This window comes from Papilio xuthus, unplaced genomic scaffold, assembly GCF_000836235.2.
Source record: "Papilio xuthus unplaced genomic scaffold, Pxut_1.1 DF827542.1, whole genome shotgun sequence".
Classification (NCBI taxonomy): Eukaryota; Metazoa; Arthropoda; class Insecta; order Lepidoptera; family Papilionidae; genus Papilio; species Papilio xuthus.
In genome coordinates this window covers 980,259-1,006,768 of record NW_013531107.1, presented here as the reverse complement: position 1 = coordinate 1,006,768, position 26,510 = coordinate 980,259, and the positions used below count along the sequence as shown (strand labels likewise).

Genomic DNA, 26,510 nt, shown 5'->3' with positions numbered 1-26,510 from the left:
CAAAGAAAAATAGAGAGAAAGAAATATATTATGAAGGTGGCTGTCAAATTATCTGTCATCATTACATACAGTTTATTTTGTGCAAGATAGGTCACCGTTTTAATGGAAAATAATGCCAGTTAAAGTTGATATAACTCCACCTCCCCCTGCAAACTCAAAACAACCCGGTGTAACAAAGTCATTACTATATAACGGATCAAAATTTCACGGTCATCAAGCATCCAAAGGAAACTCTTATGAAGTTGAAGTAGTTTTACAGGTTAGTATTTTAAAGCAAAATACGCAAATACAGAATAACTGCTTGTGTTTATCTCGAGATTGTTTTTTATTATTTGAACTTTTGTATTGAATAGTATTTAAGGTTAAAAACTGGCGAATATGTATGTTATTGTAAACAAATAAGAAAATAAACAGTCGAATGTGTGGTTAGGATGATCATTGTTTTGATGAGTTAAATTATATAACTCTTTGTTATTTCAGCATGTTGATGAGGAAAATTCATACCTTTGTGGCTATCTTAAGATTAAGGGACTAACAGAAGAATTTCCGACACTAACCACGTTTTTTGATGGCGAAATTATATCAGCAAAATATCCCTTTCTCACAAGAAAATGGGACGCTGATGAGGATGTTGACAGAAAACATTGGGTAAGTTTTACGCCAATATAAATTTTCTCAGTCTAATTCTAGGTTCCATACTATTGTATGGAAATCTAATTAACACATGAGTCATATCATTTTTTAACTACACTAGTTCATTTGCTTTATATTAGGGTAACTATGCGCTAAGTCTGATATTTTAAATTGTCAGTGGTAATAGTCTAAACATTTTTTATACAGCTCTAAATATTGTTTTTCTAATTTATCTCCTTTTTACAACATGCTTGTATATAGATGTTAACATTACATGTTATGTTCTGGTTGTATTGTTAACTTTCTTCTTGTTTATGTTCCAGAGTAAATTTGACCTATTTGTACCATACTTGAAGACATTTAATTCCGATTCATTTGACTATGACACTCTTGAAAAAGCGGATTATGTATTTATGAGATGGAAAGAACATTTTCTTGTGCCGGACCATACAATAAAAGATATAAATGGTGCTTCATTTGCTGGTTTCTATTACATATGCTTCCATAAGTCTGCTGCCACAATAGAGGGTTACTACTACCATAGAAGTTCTGAATGGTAAGCTAATGTTTAATTGTATTTTTTTTTAATCCTAGTGACTTTAGTAAATAGGTACGGTGTAAGATAGTGTATTCATGGTTGTTATAAGTTTTTTTTTATTTTATTTGTTTATAAATTTATTTTATGTTTCCATATTGAGTATTTAATAATTTTCAGGTATCAATCTTTGACTTTAAGTCATGTCCCGGAACACAGCATCCAAATTTATGAGTTCAGATGAAATCACAAAATGGAAACTTTCAAATTTGGATGGATATTTGTTTCCGATAGTACTTACATATTATTAAGTTGTAATTTCATGATATATTCAAAAAGACAAAGTATCAATGTTAAGTTTGTGTCCAAACTAGAGGCTGGGTGATAAAATAGAGATTATACTCTGAACAAAAAACCCAGTAAATATTTCCGATATTCTTCTTTACAATAAATTTCAAGCTGTTCTTGCATATACTTCAGGTAGAAAATTGATAGGCATATTAAGCATCTTTTAAATGTCACTGAGCAATGCAATGCCATGCTAAAAATTTTTTTTAAGCATAAGGCTACCCTAAGTAGTGAAATTTTTGTGTCACCAAGATATCTTAAGTATTGTCATTGTGATATTTTGTACAAAATATTTACTCATAAGGTTAATGCTTAGTTTTGTAAAATGTTGCCACTAAATACTAGAATATAATGTTTTAATTTTTTTATTTTTTATTTTATATAGCTGGCTATTGAAATGTATTAAGAAAAAAAAATCAGAATGTAAATTATATCTTGATCATGAATATTACTCAATATTTTAAGTGTTTTTTACTGACATACAATTTTATATATCACAATTGTTTATATGGTTGTATGAGATGGGGTATGTTTGGATGGATGTTGATATAATTTATAATGGAGCCTTGATGTATATGCAAGATCAGGGAATCTCAAAAATTATGTGAACAAGATCGTTTATCATATTTAGCTCTAATAGTTCATACTCTTAGTAAGAAAATGTTTTTTTTTCCAATAAAATATCCTAAATGCATTGAGGTGTATTATTTGTGAGTAAAATAAAAATACATTGTATGATTTCATTTCAATCGTTTTAATATAACATTTATATTTACAATAAAATACTGGCATTGATAATTTTTTGATTATGTATTCACCGTTATGCAGAAATAAGATTTTTTTTTAGTTTAGATCAAACTTTCAAACATTGATATGGTTAATTCTTATTCTATTTGTACATAATAGTTAAAAATTGCAAAATTTTATATAATTTAGTTGTTTAAAATACTTGTTTAGGAATCAATAGATGTTTTACACAGATAAAAAATATTTCGTGAAAATTACTACATCCAAAAATAGCAACAAATATTGTGATCGTAAAATATTGTTTTTTATATAATCATTTTTTTAAGCTATGAATACTACAAGTGATACACTGGTTTAAAATATGTATTTAAATTGATTTGATTAGATTGTTATAGATACAATTTATTATATTCAAATATTAGTTTTATTTCTGCAAACAATTAAGTAATTTTATTTAGTATGAATTTAAATACTATATTTTAAGAAATACTCTGAAAATATTCACTTACAAATATATCTTATATATTAGTATTAAATAATTTTATTGTAATAAGAAACTAAAGACTTAAACTAAACTTTGGTGGGATCATTATATGGGTAGTTATTCAGTTATTTATTTAGAATTTTATTTTTAAAACACCGCATAAATTTTGCATAGTATAAAAGACAAGATATAGCAACTATCATGTTGCATATAATGTAATAATTAAGTTTATATGCATTGAAATAAGATTTGGCAAGATTATTTATTATCTAAAGTAAAATTCGAAAAGTTTTCATACAAAAAATTAAAATAAATATCTTGCATCGAGAAAGTTTCCATACTAGACATTCTGGTAGGTGGGTTAAAATGATTCTAAATATATATTAATTAATTGAAAATTCAATTTATCGAAGACAAAACTATCTATATCTACACTGAAAAAAGTAAAAAAAAAATATGCTTCCACGGCTCTATCTACAGTAAGCCCTCATTCGCACGGGCGCTTTTTTATACGTACGCTTTTGTATCGCGCAATGTTGCGTTTTCAGCACTGGGCGAAAGGAACAAGAATTTTAAAGCGTTAGTTGTTAAAAAGCGCCCGTGTGAATGCGCATTAAGTACCTACTTAATAATAATAATCATTTAGATTACTATCTGTGGCAAGCCAGCGCCGGTTATATTTGTACGACAACTAGATACGATAAAATATTTTTGCATTAGGTACATTCGACTAATTCACAACAACAAATATAAAAAGCGAGAAAAATATACATCGTTAAAATAGACATAAATTAAATAATTATTGATACAACAATTTACATAATACAAAACAACGATAATACTATCAGAACAATTTAATTTTTAGTTGCAATTAAACGACTTAATATGAAGAGTATTTACAAGAACTTATACAGCTAAGAAAATAATTAACTATGACTGTAATATTTGGCTTTGAAATAAATAAGCTAATATATTGAAAGCTATGGACGAAGAAGACGACACGAAGTTTCTAAATTGATAATTGTTAACAAATATTAATTTTAAATGCAATTGTTTATTATTTGAGAGTTAATATTTGAGTTAAACATTTTCCCATAGCTTCCATTATATGTCGTCGGGTAACGTCAATTTTATCTACGATGTTAGGTAAGGGAACTATCTCTTGGAGGTGCCTTCGCCGCTGAACCAATGTCTGAGACCGAGTAAGGTGTACAGTTCTCGATCATTGGTGTGGGGTCTTATCGGACTAGCCTCGTGACGCGACACTCTGTGTGGGTACCGATGAGGACCGGAGTAGTTTTCACGCAGCCGCGGGTACAGTTGTGAGTAATCTGTGTAAGGATACGAACGTGGCCGGAAATAATTATGGGGATAAGTGTGGTGATGTCTCCGTGGATTCTCGTGCATTGCGTACACTCCACCAACACGGCGCTGTCCAGGCCAGTAGTCTTGTACATTTTTAAAAGGATAGTCAGACGGTGGTGAGCGTAAATGGTTTGGCCAAGAATATCTGAAGTATAGATTCTTCGTTGGGTTTCTTTGAAGTTTTTCGTCACCCGACATCTGGTCTAAAGTCTTGACCGCTGTATCTTCCACATGTTCTGCCGGCTTAGGTTTGTTCCGTCGATATTGAAGCTTCGTACGTGTGCCCAAAATGCTGCTAGCTTCTTCTTTCGACGAATTGCTTTTATCTTTAGCGAAATTGTCATCAGTAGTAACTTCAGCGAATCTGCTTATTATCTTTATCGCTTCGCCGATGTCGGAGTAATCATGTTCTGGGTTTAATTTAGAATTATCATTTTCCTTCTTCAATTGTGGCGTGTCTGTTTGTTTTGGCGAGACTGTCAAGCTGCTTTCGATTCTTGTACCATTGGTCGCATTTAATGGGCTATCCGTCGATGTTGATTCACTAGAATATTCCATTTCATGCTCTGTTGGCGATTGTTGATTTTGATAAGAAGTATCGTATAATACGGGATCAACTGCTACATGTCCAAAAACTTCTTCCTTTTGTCCGACGTCCGTCGAATTCAAAGATTCTATTTCACTAGAATTGATCATGGGACTGTCACGCTTTGGTTTTTCGTGGTAGGCTAAGAAATTGGTCAGTGCGTTTTGGCTTACAACGTGGCTGCCTTTCGTGCCAGTGGTATTGTTATGACCTTGCTGGAGTTTCAGCAGTTCTAATTCAGCCTCAATGCTGGCGTCGTTTGTTTGAGTATTATCGCCTTTTTTGTCGACTTTCACGTAGTTGAGGTCCTGCCCCTGAAAACAAAAATATAATGAATATGTTAATGTTTTTCTTAAGTCATAGACTTGTGTATGTCGACAAATGGTTTCTTAAAGGAAACTTAATTGTTTGGCGTGTGGAAAATATAAACTGTTCTGGTCTTAATAGGGTATTTAAAGCGTTTACCGTGTCGCCTTGATCTTGAGATTGCAGAGGAGCTGCTTGTGCATCATAACCGATGGGTATAGATAGCTGCAGGGGCCCCGGTTCTTCGTCACCGTAGTCGTACTGCACATCGCTGCCGCCAGGCGCCGAAGTGAACAACGCATTTAAATGTTCAAGTAAGATGCGCTCGTGTTCATCTTTGTCGACTGTCACCACCTGTAAAAAAGATTGAGTAATATTTAACAATAATATTATATTTTGCGTATGTCTGAAATGAAACTAGTATAAATGAAGGGATGCAGCTCTTAGAAGAAACACTAACATTATTGAATGTAGGCCCCCATTGTAAGAAATCGTTAATTAGCGTACTCAGTTAACAAAACGATTCCAATCCGTTTACTATCTTTACAACTTGATTTCCATATATTGCAGACTAAGTGGAATAACTGGTCAGCGGTTGATTGCTGATTGTTGCCGTATATTTTGAATTCTTGACAATAGTATTTATATTTGCTAGAATCTATACAATAATATTTATTAGAAGACGGATAAGACACAATTAGAACTTCATTTATACATGATATTAAATTACGATGGTATAGTAACTTGTAAATACCGTAATAGAAACAGCAATTACCTGAACACAGCCGTTCCGATCGAGTCGTTGTCCTTTGGGGCAGACGAGTGGCGTGATGAATAAGGACTTGGTCGTAATCCGTCTGGCTGGAGCATTGGGGTTCCCGCTCTCAGGACTCTGCAGCCAGGAGCGCCATGCGAGTTCGGCAGCTTGCCGGTCAAGCGTGCGGGGTGGTGTGCGAGGCGGCGCGCGGGGCGTCGCGGTGGGCCCGGGCGTCGCCGTCACCGGGGCTTCGGATTGCGCCCCCGCTGCGGCCTCCGCTTGACCCTCCGCCGCGACCAGCGCACAGGACACCAGCAGTAACACGGTCCACGTGTACCACATCGCAAACACCTGACAAATAAAAAAAAAAGTTAAAGCGTCAGTTTTATAATTCTGTATATAATAATATTGATAACTGTCGGCAAGTTTGTTCGTGAATATAGTAGGTAGTGTTAGGAAGAAAATCCGACATTGTGCCGGTGTATCAGCGCAACACTAGCCTTATTAAAATATCGATGTTTATGTCCCTTCACTAATCGATCTGACACTTGACTTAGTAACGAAAGCGCGCCATTCGTTCAAAAAGATTCTAACTAATAATGTATAAAATTAGATATGTACTTAATTAATATACGTTTGACATTATACTATGCGGTTAATGTTTTTCTAAATACCTTTGTTATATACGAGAACATAATTGTGGTTGAAACAGTGCTTTTTGACTTTTTGTATGTAAATTTATTTGTGTATGGATGTGCGTGCAATATTAACCTAACATGTGTTGCAAACAAAGTGGAAACTTTATTATAGATATAAACTACGGAAGTGATAATGCAGATGTGAACTCCGTGCGACAGATACGTGATGGAGGGAGAAAAACAGCTGGTAATTTAATGTTTACAAATAAAATCAATACCCTGATAATAATATTTCTATTCTCTATGGCTTATTCTGAAAATTTTATTTAAATTTCGTTTTAGTTTCGTAATCACGGAATTTTGACTTAGTTTTTATTAAGTTTGCGTAACATTTTTTTCTGGTCTGTGTTAATTAAGACTGAATTAAAATTATTACGTTTTAATTTTCTCACATTTACAACAATGTAAAATCTTTTATTAATTTAGCTTAGAAGTTTTCAAGTATACTGTTTAAGATTACCAGGGTGGAATTATACATAGATGAATCTATAAATCAATAAATCTTAATATTTGCAAAATACTCTGCATGTTTTCAAGGAGATAGGTGATAGATTGACTATGATCTAGAATTGTCACTGTCAATTAGATCAAGGTTCGGCCTTATCCATTAGCTCAATAGCTCATTCATCCGAAGCCACCGCGTATGTAATCGTAAGGGAAGGAGTGCGTTTTTGATATGTAGACCGTTATTACATCTACTTTCAATTTCTATGCATCGCTGATTTGAATTCAACGACGCCTACTTACGTTGGCGAAAGAATGGTTAAGTAATTGCACTTTCAAAAAAGGAATACAGGCAATAGTTACATGATTTCTGCATTGGTTATTGATTGTTGTTTTGTTACATTAAACGTACTCGTCACACGTGATTGACCAGCTGGTTGAAAATGTTTTTTAGTAACTAATAGCCCAAAGAGTATGCGTTATGAAAAAAAAAACAATAAATCTGACTACCAAATTTTTTAGTTGTGGCATAAAAGAATTATCATTGACTATTTTATTATAAGTAATAAAATTTAAATGTATTTATTTACCATAACACTAGAAGGTAAACCTGACCTTGAAGTCTTCTTAATACTACGAAAGTGAAAGCAGCCAACGCGCTAAAGTTATGATTTATACAGCGTGATTGTAATATTATCTATATATTTGTATAATATAAAAATAATTTTTGTAAAATATGATGAAAGTGTGAAATTTTTTTGGCTGGAATTACCTGTATTTTAATGTGGTGATATTGTATGTAGACTCCTTTATGTGTCTTCTATTGTATTGGTAAAAATAAGACACGCGCAAAACTTTTTTGTTGCACGATGTTTTGGGGTCAGGCTGTATGCCGGTTATTGTTGAACGGTAATACAGTCGCGATGATTGTAAGTATGTTACGACATGGCTCATTGTGTAATAACAATATGTCCGCCTGTCAACATTGTTCGTTCCCTTGAACCTAGTCATGAGCGAGGCGGCGTTGGTGGCTATTGTATGATCACGTAAATATTTTAGTTTGCAAAACAAGGGCAGTGGCTGTTGACCCCGTCGCGAGTCGCGGTCTATCTTCGGCATCTGGCAATGATCTCCAGCCGCCGTCGCCGAGCCGATGCGAACACGCACGCGGAAGCTTTCGGCAATTTTAAGGCTTGCTTAATACGTCTTTATTAAAAGGTAAGCAACTTAATCAAATAGGAATGATCAGAGAACAATCGATGTTTATCGTAAACTTGATCATTTATTACGGTTCTCATGTTCGATTAGAATCTGACCTAATGAAATCGTTCACGTTCATATAAAACAAATCCACAAGACACCGCTTCGAATGTTCCGTTTCGACGTATTATTATCGGCGCGTACTAAATCCTCGAATGTTGAACCCTACCTTGACATGCATGCGTGAGCGAGACGACAGTCGCGGAACAGAGGTGCGAGCGCAGGGTTGCACACAAATATAGCTTTCAACTCGAGCCGCGTCGAGTGCTTCTGAGAATATTCGGCGCCACGGTGTGCAGCTTGAATCTTCATCAAAGCAATGATAAGGGCTTCGTTAATTGAGTCTACAGCTGGCAGCAGCACCGACTTTTAGTGCATACATATCCAAGATGCGTATCTATTTCGTTTAATTAATACGAATGCGTGAATCGACACGTTGAGCAAGTAGGGGATCGTGCATTCCCAACTTTCTACAGTCACGGTCGGGCTCCGTCGCCGGCACCCCGGCTGCAGGTGGGATGTGATAATGAATACGTGGGGTGACTCGTTCTCAAAAAAAAAGTTTATACGTAAGAGTATCCAGAGTAGTCATATAACTAAATGCCTATTTTTACATCTTTTATTATCTGATTACCAAGAAATCGATTCAAAGTTTGTAGTATCGCTTTCAAATTATAACTTTTGCCTAAATAAACGTTTTTAGTGTCATGCGGATTGTTTTTCATACTTGGCTGTTAGATAAATGGCTATTACATTGTGTCAAGCATAGAATGTAAGGTAAAGTACAGTTAAAAGTTCGTGAGTTGATACCACTCCAAGTTTATTGTTGCCAGTAGTGATTATGATTTTACATGTCCTTAGAGTAGGTGTGTCGTTCGTGTATTGCTGGCATCGGAGGTAAAAAAGCCTATTGCTATTGTATGGAAATAAAGCGTCCGCGTTGAGAAAGTGTTGTCCGCTAACTGGACAGGCACGATGTCGGGCAGATTTGCATATTAGGTAACTACCGTGCGAGGCTCGTGTCTAGCTCAGGACATCGTTTATTGACATACTGAGGTAACTCTGGGAACTATTTGTAGTGATGTATTTGTCTATACAGATGGTAGACGACCGCTTTGTTAAGAATTTTGTCATAGACGATTTACCATAGAATTGTTTTTCTTTACAACATGTTCAAAGTGGCTATTAGGGTTGTTGTTTATTAAATTTGTGTCATAGATAACAGCTTTCCTCTCTATTGCAGTTTGTTTGCATCTGGTTGAATGTTAGTCATAGAGTTATGTGTTAGAAATGTTGTGTATATTGTGTTTTGTTTAGTAGTCTGTTAGTGATAGTAATTTTTAATGTTATTATGTAATTGTAATATTTTGAGTAACCAAAATAATTCATTATTAGATTGGCAAAGCAAATTGGCAGTGCATTTATACATTCATGGTCATAGGAAGCTAACAATACTCTTAGCATGTTTACAATTTGTGATGAATTCACGCGTGTGTAAACAATTGCCGATAATTTCTCTTAAAACTCATATAAGAACTATGACGTTATATTGTAAAATATAAAATTAATAAGGTATACTTTATATGTTTCCGACAGAATATAATTCAAAAAGAATGTTGGTTTTGCTTTCTACATGACTCATTGCTGTTGTCAGTCTTGGGAAATATTATAAAGATATGCAAGTGATGTCTGGCAATACCAGTTCGTTAGTGTTAAAGATAATGCCTACTATAAATATAGCAAGCGTTGGTTATGTTTAAATATCATTCGTTTTAATCCTAAAGATGCAAACTAAAAATTTAATGTCTCCAATGTTGTCGACCTATATCAAATTATGTCTGTTAGTGAAAAGCCTAGACGAGAATGAATTGGTCGTCAGTAGGTATTGCCGTTCTTAAAAACACCTGGCATTAATTAACGTCAATTCGTTTATCGGGTATTGATAAAAAGATAAAGTATTTGTATTAAAATAAAGTGGCTATAAAGAAACTTTATTTGGTGCACGGTCAAGACTTTCATTATACAAGTTTTTATTAAGTTTAATTAAATCTTTAAACATGTTACTAAGTTTGCCGCGTTTGTTAAGTTTGTACTGGTTTTTGATCTGGTTCGACCGCTTTGTATGTTATTAATATTAACAATAATGATTTGGTTCCCCACAGCTGCACGTTTTGTCACTCGCTTGGGTAAGTGTGCCACTGATTGCTAAGCGACGGCCGACCTACTGACTGGAGACTATATTCACCAAGCTTTTATAACTTTTAGGATAAAATTACAAGAGTCAACGTAAACGATCGCATCTGATGAGGTTGAGACTGGTAAACAAATTCTAGACCTTCTCCCCTTTTCGCTATTTTTGAATACGAAAGGAATGGTAAACGGAATGTCAATTTCTATATGTCGTCTCCGATATCCATTAAGTCAGCACAGCTACAACATTTTAGCTTAGTGCGATGTTTCTGAGCAATCATTTACTTTTACTATTAAAATATATCGACAAGAAACATAGCCTTCGTGTCAATCAGACAAAAATACGATACGCATTTTACGTGCGCTACGTGGAATCAGCTAGAATTCATAAAGTTAAGATGATTGTCCTCAAATGATAGGAAATATTGTGACCCTATAGAGTGAAACATGTGTAGAGACATCTTTTCTTTTCGGTCGTCACGGTCATCACTAATAACGATTCGATTGATAAAGTATCAAACAATTTTTTTTTCACTTCGGTTATTTAGCATTGTGTGACGTTGTATAAACATTTGTTTGTCTACATCGAAGACACACTTTGCAGCTTTCTATCCTTGTTAAATGTGAAAATTTCTATAACTTCTTAACAAATTGGGCGTGGTAACTATAAGTAATTTGTCTGTTAATAACATTAAATTTCACACTGTTGATTCACAATACCAAATTTAAATTTTTGGAAACTAAATTACAGATATTGCGACATTTGTTTAACATATTTCATCAAAAATTAATTGGTATCTCACTAGCTTCCATGTCATGATCGTAAAGTATGTCATAGTGAGTAGCTTATGCTCAAAAGCAAAGGTTTCTGCTAGAGTAAACACAAATTATATAAAACTAGCTTTTGCCCGCGATTCCCTCAGCGTAGAATTAAAAAAATCATAAATAGTAGCATATGTGTTCTTCCTGACTATGTTCTACGTGTATGCCAAATTTCATTGAGATCCGTTCAGCCGTTCTGGAGATACTATCAAACAAACATCCATTCATCGATCTAAACATTCGCATTTATAATAATAGTAAGAAGTAAGATAGTGCAGGTGCATTGGTTACAATATGATTGAAATAGTATGTTATACATAATACAAGTGAGAGATTTCGTTGACCGCGGCTTCAGGGCCACGCGCGGCGCGCCCAGTGGCAAGCGCGAACAATCAGACCTTTAAAGGTTACCTGATCGGACTTGTTTTAGCGACGAATTTATCTCAATGCTTGTTCGATAATTTCACTGGTACATATTTTGGTTTGGTCTGGTGTCGTTACACTCGAAAGGCCGTGAAAATTTTCAGCACGTCTGGGGACGTCTGGTTTCGACGAACGCGGTAAGAGTTCGCATTATGAATTTATTTCCATAGGTTTTTCGTGTATATATTTATAAATGTTTGTTTTTATAAGCCAATTTGATTTCATTAATATAATAATTTAAAAGTAAATGCTGTGAATCTGTTTAATAATAATAATTAAAGTCGAATAAACGAGTGATAAAATCCATCGATCAATAAGTATGCATTTATAAGTAGGTATACCACAAGTTGTTTATTTTTTAATCTATTTTCTTAACAAGTAAATTAATTTGATTTAATGTTTGATCTAAATTTTAACAACATTGCATGTGTAGTTATAAATTTGAGTCAAATACTAAGGTCAAGGATAATTAACTTGATATGTCTAGATAATATCTCTTTAGATTACGTTACTGTTGAGTTTATACTAATAGCTTCATATGTTTATAAAAAAGTAGCAGTTTTCTCGCAACATCGTCACGTCGTAAAAAATCTAACAGTGAAAAAATTTTTTAAATTGACTGGGGAAGTACCATAACCAAAAAGAACATGTTATGGAATTTTGTGACCTTGTATAAGATACGTTACGTTGGATATTTTTTTTTAAATGAATGAACAAATTTTAAAAAAATGAACTAAAGAAACATCCTTACTTTTATTCAAATTTATTCTTTCTATAAGTATTAAGCGTATAAGCACTGGCTCTGATTTGTTGTGTACATTATAATGTTCGTTTGTGCGTAAATATTAACATGCAAGTGATAGGCTTACCTTGAGGAGAGACGCGCGTTGTCGTGCGCCGGTCACATTATAACGGGCGTCGGCAGTCGCCCGGCCCAGACCTGTAACCAGGAAACAAGAATATTAATTGAAATAGTCCAATTATCAGTTAAGATATTTAATAGATAACTACTTTTTGATTTAGTCACATCTATTGAATTAATCAATTTACTTTCTGTCACTAATTACATTAATACATAATACACTTATAGTTAACATCACTAGTCTAAAAATAATTATATTTAAGGAAAATCGTGATTGTTATACTTTGGTTATATTAAATCATAGCAATTTGTATAGTTGCAGAATCGCGTGTCTAATTTTGTGGATGGTTTTATGCGCACTTGCAAAAGTGGCTATTCATAAAATTACCTATAATAGACATGAGTTAGCCAGTGGACCAATTTTAGGATTTACGAAGTCAAAGACTAGCAGCACTTATTGGTGTAGTCTCTTTGTTGTGAGAATTGTCCATTCGTCTTATAGTTGATATAAACAAATAGGAAGTAGGCCGCTATAATACTGGCCTAAGTAGTCGGATCCAAGGAGGTCCTACGTTTTTCTATGGGCTTAGAAATAACGTATTTCAAGGACCATAAACATATATCTTAATTATCATCATCATCATCATCAGCTCACTATACGTCCCCACCGAGGGGCTCGGAACCTACCCTAAGTTAAGGGTGATTAGGCCATAGTCAACCACGCTGGCCAAGTGCGGGTTGGTTGACTTCACACATATCTTTGAATTTCTTCTCAGATATGTGCAGGTTGCATCACGATGTTTTCCTTCACCGTAAGAACGTCGGATTAATGTACATATGTAAATCGGAAATGGAAAAACACATTGGTACATGGCGGGATTCGAACCCAGGACCTGCAGATTGCAAGTCAAGTGCTTGACCACTGAGCCACCGACACTCTCTTATCTTAATTATAAAAACTGGTAATTATTGTTTATTTGACCAAAAACCACTAGAGTTCAACTGTCAATTAAACGATTATCGAAAATATCTAGCACAAAACACTTCGATTTAAATGTTTGTGGCGACTTGTTGATGATGATGTTGTTCTAAAAACTAGTTTTAAAAGTATTCACAAATAGAATTTATACAATAACATTGAGCAAAAGTTTACTCAACCAAGGGCGATGTAATTTAATTTATATATTCTGATTTAAAACAAATATCATTCGGGAGACGATTTAAAGTTTTACTGTACCTAAATTAAGAAAGTTCTGGGAGCATATTTGAGCAAAACCATATACAACCAACAACTGACTTGATTTAGTAAAAGGCAACTCGAGTTTGTTATTCAAATAGTCGAGAATGGATATAAGATGATTCAAATTGTTTTACTATTTATACTGACTTTAATTAAATTTCGTAACCAAAAATTTTCTGGAACATTACAAAATACTATGATTAAAAGTAAATATCGTTCAAGTTTTTGGTATGATCTTTTTAAATATTTACCATTTCTAGTACATGAAATTAGTTAGATTCGTTATTTTAAATTACATGGTTGAGACGGTAGACGGTTCGTACTCTACGTTGATTTAGACACATGGCGAAAATTTTAATTTGAAACTGGCCTCTCATAGTTCCTGTCTGATGTCCCACAGACATAATTCATAGGGAGCGCTTTCTAGTAATATCTGTGATGTGAGGCTCGCAGAATGTGGCGGTGCAACATTGTGGATGCGTCGCGATGGCACACAAACCATGAAAGTGGACCGACCGAGCCCACACGTTGGCCCAAACCAGCCAGTGCTAGAGAAGTAAATTTTCCGATAGGTATAAGATCGATAATTAGACAACTATTTATTTCACCGATGTTTGTACTTTTATGTGTAAAAGAGAAAGTTTATGGAACGCAACAAGCGTGGTTATCGTGATGTTCAGAGACCAACTGTATCTACACTCGGACGTCAGAAAATAATTTGAATTGTCGGGCTTTTAATAGATAAAGATATAGGTACGGCAAAGTTAAGGGAGGAAGAGGTGGGAAAAAGGGCTTTCCGTAATCACTCGCCAGACGAAACGCAATATCGTAAATTACTTCGCTAGTTACATTAGTCTTTTCTAACTTGGGTAAAGTATGTATATAAAAATGAGCATAATATGTATCCGTTTGAAAATTATTTAAAATGATAGATTTAATATTTTATTTATGATCCGATATGGAGGTTAGTCATACGTCCAAACACATTTATTCTTTGAGTTGGTATTAAAACCGTCAAAACCTTATACTCGTACCTTAAAGCAGATTATTATTTTAATTATTTTAATTACATTTTATAAAGCTCGACAAAAACTGCCTAGTCACGTTTACTTTCGAGATAACAATGATTGTATAAGGGCTGAAGTAAAAATCAGAAAGCCATAAATAGCGATGTATAACAAAACACAAAAGAGATTCCACTACAAAGAGATTAGCCGTCAGTTTGTAGACAAAGAGAATGTCAATATTGGTCTGTATGGACGATAAACATTGGACGTCTCGGGCGACCGGCTCCCGAGAATCTGACTACAGTCAGCCAGGTATTCATTGCACACAATATATAACGATGAATCGAGATAATTTCTGGAACAATGCTATTCAACTATCGTTATAATCAAGTCTCCAAATCGAGAACCCATTTATTATTCATAATCTAGCATCATAGAGCAATACAAGACATTTATCACATACCAAATATTGGTTAAATTCAGTCGTGTCTTCCTATAAATGGATATTTCAAAGATAACCGTGGTAATTATTTAGTGAGACGTATAAAATCAATAACAGTATGTGTAACAATGATATTTATATGACGTTATAATTGTACTTAAATGGTTGTTGCTGCCCTTGTGTGGAGGCACCGCGGGTCTACATATAAAGTTCCGTTTTACCATGTTTGTACCACGGCTGCGAAACCAGTGCGAGTTAACGTTTGCTGCGCGTACTTTCTGATTTTACTTCTTTATAATAAATAACGTCATTATTAAAATGTGATCACATGATATCATAAAAGGGAAACACATTTTTAAAAGATATATTGTTAAAAAATTGGAAAAGAACGGTTTTCGAACTTCCAAAAGGTTCACTTTAGTAAAAATTATTGAGTATCAGTGACTCGAATAATTGTTTTGACTTAATAGGACGTATCTAAAGTCTATATGTAGTTATAGACACAATTTACTTTTATTGAAATACATATTATAAAAATCCATCTACGTTTATTCAGTTATGATGAATTAATATTATATAAACATATCTATAAATATTTGAATAGTCTGGTTTGTGTTAATAATTATATCAGTGGTAAATTAGTAATTGACAGAATGCATAATGCCAATTACTTAATGTGTGTACACAACGTGCATGTATGAAGATTCATTCACCGCTACCTTTGATTGCACCTATTAGGTTAATTTGTTGAAGTTATAAAACACGAGCTTTTGCCTACAACATCTTCCGCGCGAAATTAAAAAAAAAACCTATGTCACCCGGGTATAGTGTAGGTTCATATTAGTAAAAGAATTTTTCAAATCGACTCAGTAGTTTTTGAGTCTATTCATTACAAACGAACAATCAAATCTTTAATCTTTATTAAATTGGTATTGATTAAACTATACGTTTACTACGGCAGTCACGCAAATTGGCAGTGTTAACCAGAAATGTTAACTCTAAATATGTAATTAAAAAAACAATAATTATATTTTGGGTTGAAGTTTATAAATCTTAAATACGCAACGAAAATCACAGGTTATCTTAGTTCTTACTAATATCATAAATGGGAAAGACTAGATGAATGGATGGATGTATGTTTGTTTGAAAGTGTTTCTGGATCAACGGATTTTGATGAAATTTGGCACACATGTAGAACATAATCTGGAAGAACACATAGAGTACTTATTATATTTTTTTTAATTCCGCGCGGACGGAGTTGCGGGTGACAGCTAGTATTAAAATTAAAATGTATGACATTTGGGATAGGTATTTGTGTGTAATAACAGTATTATCGTAGAGCACGAAGCGTGACACACAACGTGGTCGCCATATGTTTCTAAACATTGTGTGCAAATCTGCGCCGGTAAAACTAAACAAGCGTGTGCAAGGACCTTATAGTGTGTTTGGTCTATCGTGTTATTTATTTCTTTTCTGTCATTCCATAAATATATTGTTGTGATACAAATACGAATAAATTGAGATTTTGTTTATGAATACGTTAATATCTTCTTTTTTTTTTTAAATGTGCCAGTAAATCTAACAAAACCATATTCGTATGATAACGTCAGGATGAAAACCCACATAGCGTGGTGGCTGAATAGTTAGGCAATTTAACATAAAAGAAAAAAAAACGCAACTTTTAGAATAAAAAAAATAGTTTTAAATTTAATCAACTCGATTCTCATAATACTAGAAAATTACCATAATTATAAAATCTTACGATCTAAGTTTTGTAATATGACCAATAATTGGCTGTAAACACAGGTAACGTCATCATTCAGCCTTCACGCTCTCGTCATAACTCCACGACACGAGGAATATAAAGAAAATTGTTAATTAAATGATAAGCTTTAATGAGAGCATAAGCCACACGATAAGCGCCATTTATGAATGCATTAAAACGTAAACTATTGATTTGAGCATATATGCATCTCGTGATAAAATATAATATGACAAAGAATAGCATTTCAATGCCCATGAACATTATTTCTCTGTTAGCTAAAACTCGGCAGTTAAAGAAAATACTTGGTGGACAGTGCAGTGCCACAGAGAAAGAGAAGTACAATGCCGTGGCTCCTGTGGACCTTTGTTATTTATTCGTAATTATTAAGCAACTAATGTCGCCTTAACCGATTTATTTTTAATCCTGCCATTTTTAGAAGAAGTGAAATTACTGCACGTGCCTTGAAAACTGTCGTAAAAGTTGTTTTCAAAGGTTTACGATTTTTATCGCCTATAACAGTTCAAATTCCTATAAATCTTCACTTGGAATGTTTTAAAATATCACTATCCGTGGTGGAGGTCCATAAAAGGCTCCTTAAGTACCCAACAGTACGATATTTTATTGAATGCATTATTACTTTACTCAGAAAAATTATCGGACTAAAGACCATCTGACCAATCAGATGTGTGCAATAGCGCTCGCAAATGACACTGAATTTAAATCAATTATCTTTGTTACATAGCCTATTGTCGTCTTAAGTAAGGTGACCTACTTGATGAGACAGTGATCTATTGGAATAGAGTTCTCGGTTACTGCGACTGACTGTCTTTTGTTTATTTTTTTTTGTACAAACTAATAAAAGGATACTAAGACCATGAAAATTATCGCTGCATTGGCAATCCTTTTGTAGATACATATTACCTTATAGGGCATACATTATACGTGAAGAGAAAGGGTAAATATGATCGTAAATTTTACATTTGTTACTTATCTACAAAAGAGAAATGTTGGTCAAACGGATGTACCATTATTTCTAAGGAGAAAAAATATTAATAATCTAACTTTGCAAATATATTTCATGATAGTTATTAATATTTTTTCTCCATAAATGTAAACAAAGCAAATGTTCGATGTGTAACAAAGACGCAGTCTCGATCTAGTCTGCTAACTATTCATGAAAGTTGCCCAGCGATGTGGCAAGAATGTCAACTGGCGCCGGCGCCGGTGTGGGACTTAACTATCGACTTATTCGGCCGCATATCATTTTAAAATCCCTTCACAATTTATTTAAGACCAATATAAAGTAGATATTAAAATCTTATCTATGCAAATAAGTTTGTGAAGACGATAATGTGAATGTATCTTCCAAGTTCTAATACTAAATTGTTAGCAGCTGTTTTATGAATGAATTTGACCACACTATAAAAATTATTTGAAAGATTTAATCACATTTATAATAATAAAAATATAAAATAACTATTTAAAACTTAGCTTATATAATCAAGATGCTTAAGTAATCATCGCAAATATCAAAGGATAAGTAAATAAAATTGTTATTTATTTGTGGGATATTATTTACCGATGTACGCATTTGCGGTATGGAACAGCAGTTGCCTTCATGGTGTATTAGAGTCATTAATGATGCCTTGCGATAAAAACAGCGCAACGAATAGATTGCAGAAGTCATGCTGTTTTATTTCCGAGTAAAATTTTTTTCTAATCCTGGTAGGCTTTTTGTAGCATTTCTATCATTTTTGTAACATTATTTAAATGGTACCAAATGTAATTTAATTTCTATCTAGAATATTAGGATCGAAATTATAAGCTCATAAAGATCAATCATCATCATTTCGCAAATGTGTAAGTGGCTAGCTACCACTGTTAACATATTCCAAAAAAAAATGTAAGAATCACGCAAGTAAACTACAAAGTCAGAGTCAGATTGTAAAGCTGCACATAAAGATAATTTGTATTAATTATGAGTATAATACAAACGTAATTAATTAATTTCTTTTTTGTCATGTGACGCTGAAGGTCATTGCGCTCGGACACGATACGAGCTCGTTACGCAAAACAATTACTAGTTCACGTCTGTAGTGCAAGTGCACCTAACAATGTGCGTATTGAATGAAATTCGCTTTTGAATTAATACCATACTTTATTAAGATCTATGAATTCTAGGTATAACTATCTAATAGACATGCATTATTTGACGAAGGACTCTTCAAAATGTCGAAGAAAGATTGCTCTTGCTTACCTTCTCCAACAGAGTCTCAAGTCTTAACACTTCAACTAGATCGTCGGTTCATCTTGTAGGTGAGGCATCTAACAACCTACCAACTCTACATATTCTATGAGGCTTACATAATGTTATATATCTAGTTTGTAATATGAAAGCAATTGCATTGTTATGTTATATTTTGATATAAAACATTGTAAATAAGCAATTTATACAACAATCTATCTCCCACGTTGGATACAAACAACAGATAGATTATAGTAATGTCAACAAAATAATGTCGTAATAGCGCGAGCGTTACAAAAGAATAGTACACGTTGCATACAATGATTCAACTCTTTCAATTGTATCAATCAACATGATATGAACAGAGATTATTCAAATGTAATGCAAATTACACTTTATTAATTTGTAAAAGGTAATCTTTCAATTGAGATATAAGGAAATTTATTACAGGAGTAATAATGACGAAACATCTCATAATCTGGATAGTTAATCTGATATTAAGTAATTTCCTTTACTAACTATTATACTTGAAGGTAGGTCATGAGGTCGTTTAGGTTGTTAAGATCAGATAAGAGTACTGAACTATGAGTAATGGTTAACATATCTATTAAATTGATAAATATTGGCTACTAGCTGTCGTCCGCGGAATAAAAAATAACACAATTAGTCAATAAAGTTCAATTTGACTATACATCTTGTTTAGAAAACGTTTACATGGAAAAAAGATAATGGCTGTTTTAAGGGTTTTCCCGGCAATTATTCGAATTATTCTCTCCTTTTAATCCTTCCCTAGACCTCCACGAACATTTCAAGATCAATATAAGATAAATCCGTTCAGCCGTTCTCAAGTTTTATAACAATGGATTTTTATATATAAGTCTTTTAAATTAAAGCGTAGTCGCAATGATGGCGCTCGGTAGCACTTTTCCCTTTCGTATGATGGATGAGAACATTATAAATTCCGCTTGAGGCAGGACATAGTCACTTCCGCATTATACTGACCCTTTATGAATAGACTACGTTTCGTACAATGCATTTGTATTTGGATTTAGAATGCATTTTGAAATACTACATTTATGTATTAAAAATAAAACAAAATATTTTTTATTATTTAATGTGATGTATAATTATTAGCTTTGGACGTAAATTTATATATAATTTATATATATAATTGGATGCAGGTAATGATTTCTGGTTCCTATGTACAGTCAGCGTCATATAGATCGTCACAGACAAGATATGCAAATATATAGGTACATCAAAAGTAATCAATTATATCGGTACAACAAAAGTCCTCAAAATAATAGATACATTCACCCTGCTCAAATACATCGGTACATACACAGCGTCAAATATATGAGTACATGCAAGATGCTCATAAATATCGTAGCAGCCACAGCGTCATAAGTAACGAAGCAGTCAAGGTGCGCAAACATATCGGTACATTTGACAAAATTGAACTCTATCTCTATATACTTGTGATACAATTTGGAATAAACTACTTCTGTTACATTCATTTGACACTTTGTATTAACATTATAGGTTGTCCGGAAAGTTCGTTCTGATTTTCGATATAAAGCTTACAATAGACTGTAGCTGAAGTGGATTCATTTTCGGATTTCCACCATTATCAAACGTCACAAAAATTTCTATATTGTGAATAATTTCATTTCATTGGTTGAGATAAAAACTAATTTTTAAAATTTTAGCCAAAAATAAAAGACGTTTTAGGTATAGAGTCGTACCAATATAATTTAAAAACATTTCCAAAAATTTAAGAGAACAGGGTTTCAATTTTCCTTATAAAGCGGCACGAACTTACTGGGCAACCCAATATTTTTCTTCTCCTGTCATAACGCTTAAATATATTATAAAAGTTTGTCACGCCGAATATGACAGATACGTAATAACTAATATCAAATTTTGCCTTGTCACAATATATACTAGTTTGGCGCAGTATTCTAGTATGTTTGCCGTAATATGTAAGTTTACCGGTTCGAATCTCAGGCTACTTTTTTTCATTTTATCAATCACGGGGTTATTTTTTCATAACCAGTAAAAATTTGGTAATGTAAAATTTTGCTCAAAAAAATTTTTTTTATAATTTTCGCTGTCGGGTAGAAAGAAATTTAAATAAAGTTAACAACAATTAGGTCAGACCATCGCGGTTGAAGTGAGTGGACGGAGCGTGGATTGTCTTTGCGGGTTTTAAGAATGGTACGCGCGGAAACTATACGTACAAGTGTTATGTACATATGTGTGCGCGCCCACGCACACTGGAATGTTTATTGCAATGGACCAAAAATTTGATGTAGTTTGGATATTGACATTCAGTTTTTTTTTGTTTCTTAAATATAATCAGTATCAGTAAAAGGTAAAAGTAAAAGTGTTATTTTTACCGGTACAAGTTTAACAAACATGAGTAATAAACAAATTACATGTCAATAGCATCACTTTATCTCCTTCATTTTTGTTTGAAATAGAAAAGTACTTTAACGGTCAAACTCATTAGTCCAAGGCAATATCAAAAAGTACCTAATAACTACGGCGATAGAGTTTAATTACATGTGCTTCGATATTAAAATTAAAAAGTTTAAATATCAAAAAAAATAGTTGCTTGGGATTTGAACCGCCGAACTTACGTACCAACGGCGGCGAACGGTAAGGCCACGAGATCAAACTAGCCTATATGATGACAAACTTAAATTTGATGTTGGTTTTATCTACATAATATCTGTCATCCGCGTCGAACACTTTTAGTAAATTTTGAAAAACGGTTTAATGCAAAGTGTCAAATTAATGTAACAGAAGTAGTTTATTCCAAATTGTATCACAAGTATATAGAGATAGAGTTCAATTTTGTCAAATGTACCGATATTTTTGCGCACCTTGACTGCTTCGTTACTTATGACGCTGTGGCTGCTACGATATTTATGAGCATCTTGCATGTACTCATATATTTGACGCTGTGTATGTACCGATGTATTTGAGCAGGGTGAATGTATCTATCAATTTGAGGACTTTTGTTGTACCGATATAATTGATTACTTTCGGTGTACCTATATATTTGCATATCTTGTCTGTGACGATCTATATGACGCTGACTGTAAATACAGCTTTAGGAAAAAGCTTGACTAGTCTTCATATCTTTGCGTTATTATTATCATCAATCTAATCAAATTCTTGATAAAACTGAACTACTTAAAGTTTCATTCAGTTAAAAATCTATTTCTTTGTCTTCGAATCGCATGTTTAATGCATTTACATAAACGTTGAAATGTTTAGTTTATACAATTTTTTTGAACTTTTATTTTTAGTTGGACTGACGTTATTCGTGACGATGTAAACATTATAAAATCTATTTTGAAATTTAATTATCTGTAAGGTATGTGGATTCGCACAGATTAGATATGAGTTACTATGCATATGACTTGATTTCGTCAAATTATAAATATAGTAAATATATTGATGAACATTAATAGAAAAGATAAATCAGAATACCGTATGTTTTTATGTTCAATTTTTTTTTTCATAACACATGAACTCTAAATCCGTTTCATATTTAACCGGACGTGGATGTTATCTCACGGATCTGAGAGCGAGCACATATTGCGCAAGATGTCGTGGTGTCTTTTCTGTGGCCATTATACGAGCCAACATTATCAAATCCGCTTTAGAGTGTTTATCCTGAATATTTTAAATAGTCTAGTTTGTTACCTTACTTCGATTTAGGACGTTTTTCATAGAAATCATGTCCATCATTTATTTTTATTTTTTTTAATAAGTGTCAGGATTGTGCCGAATGAAAATCCGTAATTTTTGGCGGATATGAGCGTATATGTGTGTGTATCCATGAATTTTATATTTGAACTTTTTTGAAAAACAGTTAATATATAATCATGGCTAAGTACTGGTTGGTAATATTCAGAATCAACAACTTCACTTAAACTTAAAGAAATATTTATTTAGATTTACACACATAAAATAACTTTTGCTATTCCTATGAAAGATGTTGTTTTGAAATTAAATAGAGTATAAAGTGTGTTTTGTAGTTTTTAAAACATAAAATACTTTACTCGATAAATAAGATCTTTTAAAATATATCAACTTTTACTATTGATCGCAAACATTTTTTGTTGTTTGTACGAGTACATATACCTACTATACCACACCATACGTAGTAACGATAGACAGTGAATATAGATTGAAGTGAATACACTTGATGTCAACAGTCTCGCCATTAGTAAAATTAGTTATAGGAACAGTCGATGCAGGGCGAGTCATTACAAGGAATTGATTCTAGGAACGATAGCCATACTGCACCGACTGGTCTTATGTTTCACTTAGTAACTACGAATGGAGAGGCGACTTAATTATAATATTAATTTAATTTTAAGAAATATGATGACATGATGTAGATAAATATAATTGATAATATAAAAAAAAACATTTATTTCTTATTTTTCACTAATAATATTACTGTTTCTCATATATATTACGCCACTCCTAAGTACCCATATGTTTGGCATAAGTATGTATATTATAAAAGGAATTCAACGTAGTGCTTTTCACTGAATTGTGAATAAAACTGAATTGAATTTAATATTGTTCCATTCTTTCATATTACACTTAATCAAATCGAACAGAATAGCGGTACAGAATACGCCATGAAATTGACGAATTTTTTAAAAAACTTTTTTTCACGATTACGATGAGACAAAGAGAACGTCGACCTCTTAGCAATACGTTTACCCCTTACTAAATGGTATTTCCATGAATTTGTAATACTGAAAACTACGCAACACAGCCTTTGCGAATGTCTTCGTAAACCTAGTTACTAGAATTTCGATTCTTGGTAGATAGTTATGAAATAAAGATTCATTTAAGTGACTAATTCCTTATTGAGGACATCGTTAATGACATGGCGATACGTGCGTTTTGAAGCGCATCCAATGCTCCCTAATGTGTACAGTGGCTAGTGACGATTCAAGTACAAAAACACTTATGATAAAATAATAGGCGTCACATTTGTAGATAATCTAATGAATGTTGTAATTTTAGAAGCATTACTGGCCGGTAATACACTGCACTCGTTTAGACTTTTTGAGGTCAATGCAATTAAGTCAGTTGCGGTGCATGTCAATATTGTCGTTGTTATTGGAATACCTCTGAATGATATTTCAATTTATAAAACTGGTATATTAAATTCAATTGATTCGAAAATATTCCAATCAACATTGGTCGATATATATTATTCGTATTATACGCGTATTTTTATATAATTAGAAATTTCGCGCCGATATCAGTGGATATTTTTGGCAAGAATCCATGGTAATGAGGACGTAGCTGTATCGTATCATAGCTTTATTATATGTTGTTTTTGTCGGCTAAATTAATTACTTTGTCGCTATAAAACTGTGGCAGAATATTATTTGCCCTATCTTTATTCGATATTATCTGGTAAGATAGCCAACTACTTTTAGTAAAGGTGAAAGTAAAAAGGTAAAAACAAAAGTTCATTTTCTGGGAAAGGCGATCTTTAAAGTCGATGACGCGGCTCGTTAACCGATAACACGTGGCAACGGCTCTTTGATATTCGTATCCGTAGGAAAAGAGTGTTATTTTTCTGCATCCGCTACGTCCTTGATGCATGCCATTTGTTGTTGCATTTTATATTTCCGTTGTGTCAAGTAACAATAAATTAAATTTTTACCCAAAATCTCAGCTTGATTATATAAAGTCACGACAATTTATAGGAATCAAGTAAGCATTCTACTTTATAGATGTTCTGATATGAACGGTAACAGTTTCATCCTTTAACAAGTTTTCTTAGAATATTTTTTATAAAGCGTAACAACAATGGAATCTTTTTCTTATCAAAATACTAATAAGGACGATACAAGACAAAGTACTACGTTAATCATAAATTGTATAGGATTTCTCTCCTCATAGACGCGACGTTTTTATTGTCCTAATATTATATTAAGAAAATTCATTAAGCTTTTACGTTCGTAATGGAATTGATGGAAATGAAAAAGAAATCGAATAGGCGCGTTGCTATTGTTCGCCTCCTCGAGACACCTTTGCAATGTCTTCATTATTGTTGTATTGCTTCTGATCGCCTGGTACTTTATTTTACGGACAATCACCATTGTTCGGTTGCGGTCTTTTGTATGGACATTATGGGAGAGGGAAAGCGCGAGGTATACCGGTTATCCGAATTATTACTTACATTTTACTATATAGTTGTAGATAGTTTGGTAATATCTACTCAATATTAATGATCACCTACTTAGGCGTACCTTTATGACATAAGTAGGTACCTCATTACAGGATTATTACTAGAGTTAAATATGACAGTTGAAGAACGGGATTATCTGTGTTTCCTTTTTTCATTATAACATGTCTAATTTTTAGTAAATATTGTACGTAATTTGTTCTCATGTTCACAACTTTCAAGGCAAGGTCCCATTTGCTAGTCATACTTATTGACAATTGACAAATCGGTCTGCGGAAAAGCGGCGCGGCGTATAGTACAGAATTTTTATTTGTTTGATGGACGTGACTTGACGAGCGCACTTCTTTAAAATATACAAACATGCATATGTCGTCTATCATACTTTGAGCTATAATCTATTGAAATGATTTATCGGTCCAAATAGAGTCAACAATTACTAAACCTTATTTTTTATAATAATGATTTTTTATGCTAACTGTACGTTTGTGAACTTATACTTATTACGTTACGATTCTAAAAATTTATACTCAATTAATAGGAAAGACACATTTAGAACTAAGACTTCATTAATATTATAACAAAAATAGCTAATATAAAAATAATCTCCAATAAATTCTATAATATATTCACGATATGCAATATAGGAATGCATCATGAGTTTAGCGTCAAAACAAGCGTACGTTATTTGAGACGTTGATTTGTACGGAATGCGTTCGGAATGGCCGTGAAATGCGAATAACGCCAGCAATCCATGCTACAAATTCTCACCAAATTAGATGACATAAATTCTTTACTTTATTTGTAAATTGTACTATGAAATAATCAGAAATATAATTTAGTAAAATAATTACAACATAATAAATATTTCACTTATGATTGCAATTATTTTTCTTTTCTATTGTTTTAAGAGAGTTGTTTTCTTTAATTAAGCTTCCCTTACCCTTTAGTTTGTATAATTCATACGAGTACTATTCCTCCAGATATTTCGATCAGTATCTGAATTCACCCCTTCATATCCTCTTTATTTTTCTTTAATTTTTTTTCTTGAAACAAATTGAAATATACTAAAATCCTTCTTAGATCAGTGTGTTGTCTATTAAATACAGGAATCAC

General features: G+C 33.1%; 2 protein-coding genes across 2 annotated transcripts in view; one reads left to right on the top strand and one right to left on the bottom strand.

Annotated features, from left to right (window-relative positions):
* Nucleotides 1-12: 12 nt before the first annotated feature.
* LOC106118825 (glucose-induced degradation protein 4 homolog) lies at nucleotides 13-1,867 on the top strand. Its single transcript, XM_013313578.1, has 4 exons — nucleotides 13-259; nucleotides 481-648; nucleotides 957-1,189; nucleotides 1,349-1,867. Exons 1-4 carry the CDS (start codon nucleotides 113-115, stop codon nucleotides 1,410-1,412), a joined length of 612 nt encoding a protein of 203 aa, XP_013169032.1. The 5' UTR covers nucleotides 13-112; the 3' UTR covers nucleotides 1,413-1,867.
* A 1,209-nt stretch (nucleotides 1,868-3,076) lies between these two features.
* Nucleotides 3,077-26,510, bottom strand: part of LOC106119188 (uncharacterized) — a 35,653-nt gene continuing 12,219 nt past the window's right edge. Inside the window, exons 2-5 of the mRNA XM_013314092.1 lie at nucleotides 12,468-12,538; nucleotides 5,780-6,112; nucleotides 5,164-5,358; nucleotides 3,077-5,012 (exon numbers count right to left, since the gene is read on the bottom strand). Of these exons, the coding sequence (XP_013169546.1) occupies nucleotides 3,903-5,012; nucleotides 5,164-5,358; nucleotides 5,780-6,103 (1,629 nt within the window). The 5' untranslated portion in view covers nucleotides 6,104-6,112; nucleotides 12,468-12,538 and the 3' untranslated portion in view covers nucleotides 3,077-3,902. The remainder of the gene's footprint in view (nucleotides 5,013-5,163; nucleotides 5,359-5,779; nucleotides 6,113-12,467; nucleotides 12,539-26,510) is intronic.